Genomic DNA, 1,505 nt, shown 5'->3' on the forward strand with positions numbered 1-1,505 from the left:
GTGCAGCTCCATTGTCTTGTTTCTTCTACTGCAACTACTTCAAAGTAGTAATTCTCAGCTTCTCCCCATAGTTGATGAAGTACTTGGACGCCATGACACACAAGTGTACATCATTGACGTCAAGAGACATGTGCAGCACGAGCTCCTCAGCGACGGTGACCTTGAGAGCTTTCACCGCTCCTTCCTACCAAACTCCACCCTCGATTCCGGCGAGCCGCGGTTGGTTTACTCTTACCGCCATGTTCTCAGCGGCTTCGCCGCCCGCCTCACTCCGGGAGAGTTGGAGGCCGTTAAGGCTAAACCCGGCTTTCTCCATGCGCAGCGTGATCGCCGCTACCAGTTTGCAACAACCTATACACCAAAGTAGGTATTTTGATAATAATTGAAAGTAAAATAGAGGACAATTATAATTTTTGCTTTCAATAACAAGTATAAATTTATGGGAAATATAAGCATCATATTCTTTTTTTAGATCAATTATGAAGATGATGTTTTGGCTTGAGCAGGAATTAGTTGTTTTTCACATGATTTAATATATTTTCTAGATATTAGAAGTGTGGTGAAATTTAATTCTCTTATGCATATAATACATGGGGATCTTCTATGATGGGATAAGGTCTTATCATTGGCATTATCGACACTGGCATAATGATTAGATCACATCCTTCATTCAAAGACACTAACATGCCACCACAACCACCTCCTGCAAATTGGAAGGGTAGCTATTTAGATGCAGGTTTCCCATGCAACAATAAGATCATCGGAGCAAAAGCATTTTATCAAGGGGCTAACCCTCCCGTTGAAGACATAAGCGGGCATGGAACTCATGTGGCAAGCATTGCAGCTGGCAATTTTGTCAAGGATGCAAATGTTCTCGGAATGGCAAAGGGTGACCCAGCATCTGGCATGGCATCCATGGCTTATCTCTCCATTTACCAAGTTTGCTTCGTTAATGAAGGGTGTGATATGACTAACATATACGCTGGCATCGATCAAGCGATAGTAGATGAGGTGGACATCCTCTCGATGTCTATTAGTGGTGATCCTACTGATAAGCTTTATGAGGTTCCAATTTCTAGGGGTTCTATGGCTGCCATACAATATGGAATCATTCCTGTCGCTTCGGCAGGAAATGCTGGGCCTGATACTGGGCACTTAGTCATAGTGCGCCTTGGGTATTAACAGTTGGAGCATCGACCATTGATCGAAGAATATCATCCATTGTGGAGTTGGGAGATAATAGAATGTTCTCTGGAGAGTCAGGGTATCAACCAACAAATTGGAACTCTAATGACAGGTGGCCGCTTGAATATCCTGGGAAGAATGGTGACGAAAATGCCGATTGATGTTTGCCTATTGAATTGGCTAACTGGAACTTAAGAGGTACTCATTAATGTTGCCATGAAATCAAAATTGTGATCCATCATATAATCTCTATTGTTGAATAAACACAGTATATATGTAGTGTTTGATAGTTAAATAATATATTATCTTAATTGTTAATA

The 1,505-nt window shown here is 41.7% G+C and overlaps 1 protein-coding gene across 1 annotated transcript; it reads left to right on the forward strand.

Annotated features, from left to right (window-relative positions):
• Positions 1-58: 58 nt before the first annotated feature.
• On the forward strand, positions 59-1,182 carry LOC110098594 (subtilisin-like protease SBT1.2; the record flags this gene model as incomplete). Its single annotated transcript, XM_020825463.1, has 2 exons — positions 59-363; positions 657-1,182. Coding segments are annotated over 2 exons (831 nt in total), but the record flags the coding sequence as incomplete, so codon positions are not given.
• Positions 1,183-1,505: the final 323 nt, after the last annotated feature.

The sequence above is a fragment of the Dendrobium catenatum genome, unplaced genomic scaffold, assembly GCF_001605985.2.
Source record: "Dendrobium catenatum unplaced genomic scaffold, ASM160598v2 original_scaffold_211290, whole genome shotgun sequence".
NCBI classification, from domain to species: Eukaryota; Viridiplantae; Streptophyta; class Magnoliopsida; order Asparagales; family Orchidaceae; genus Dendrobium; species Dendrobium catenatum.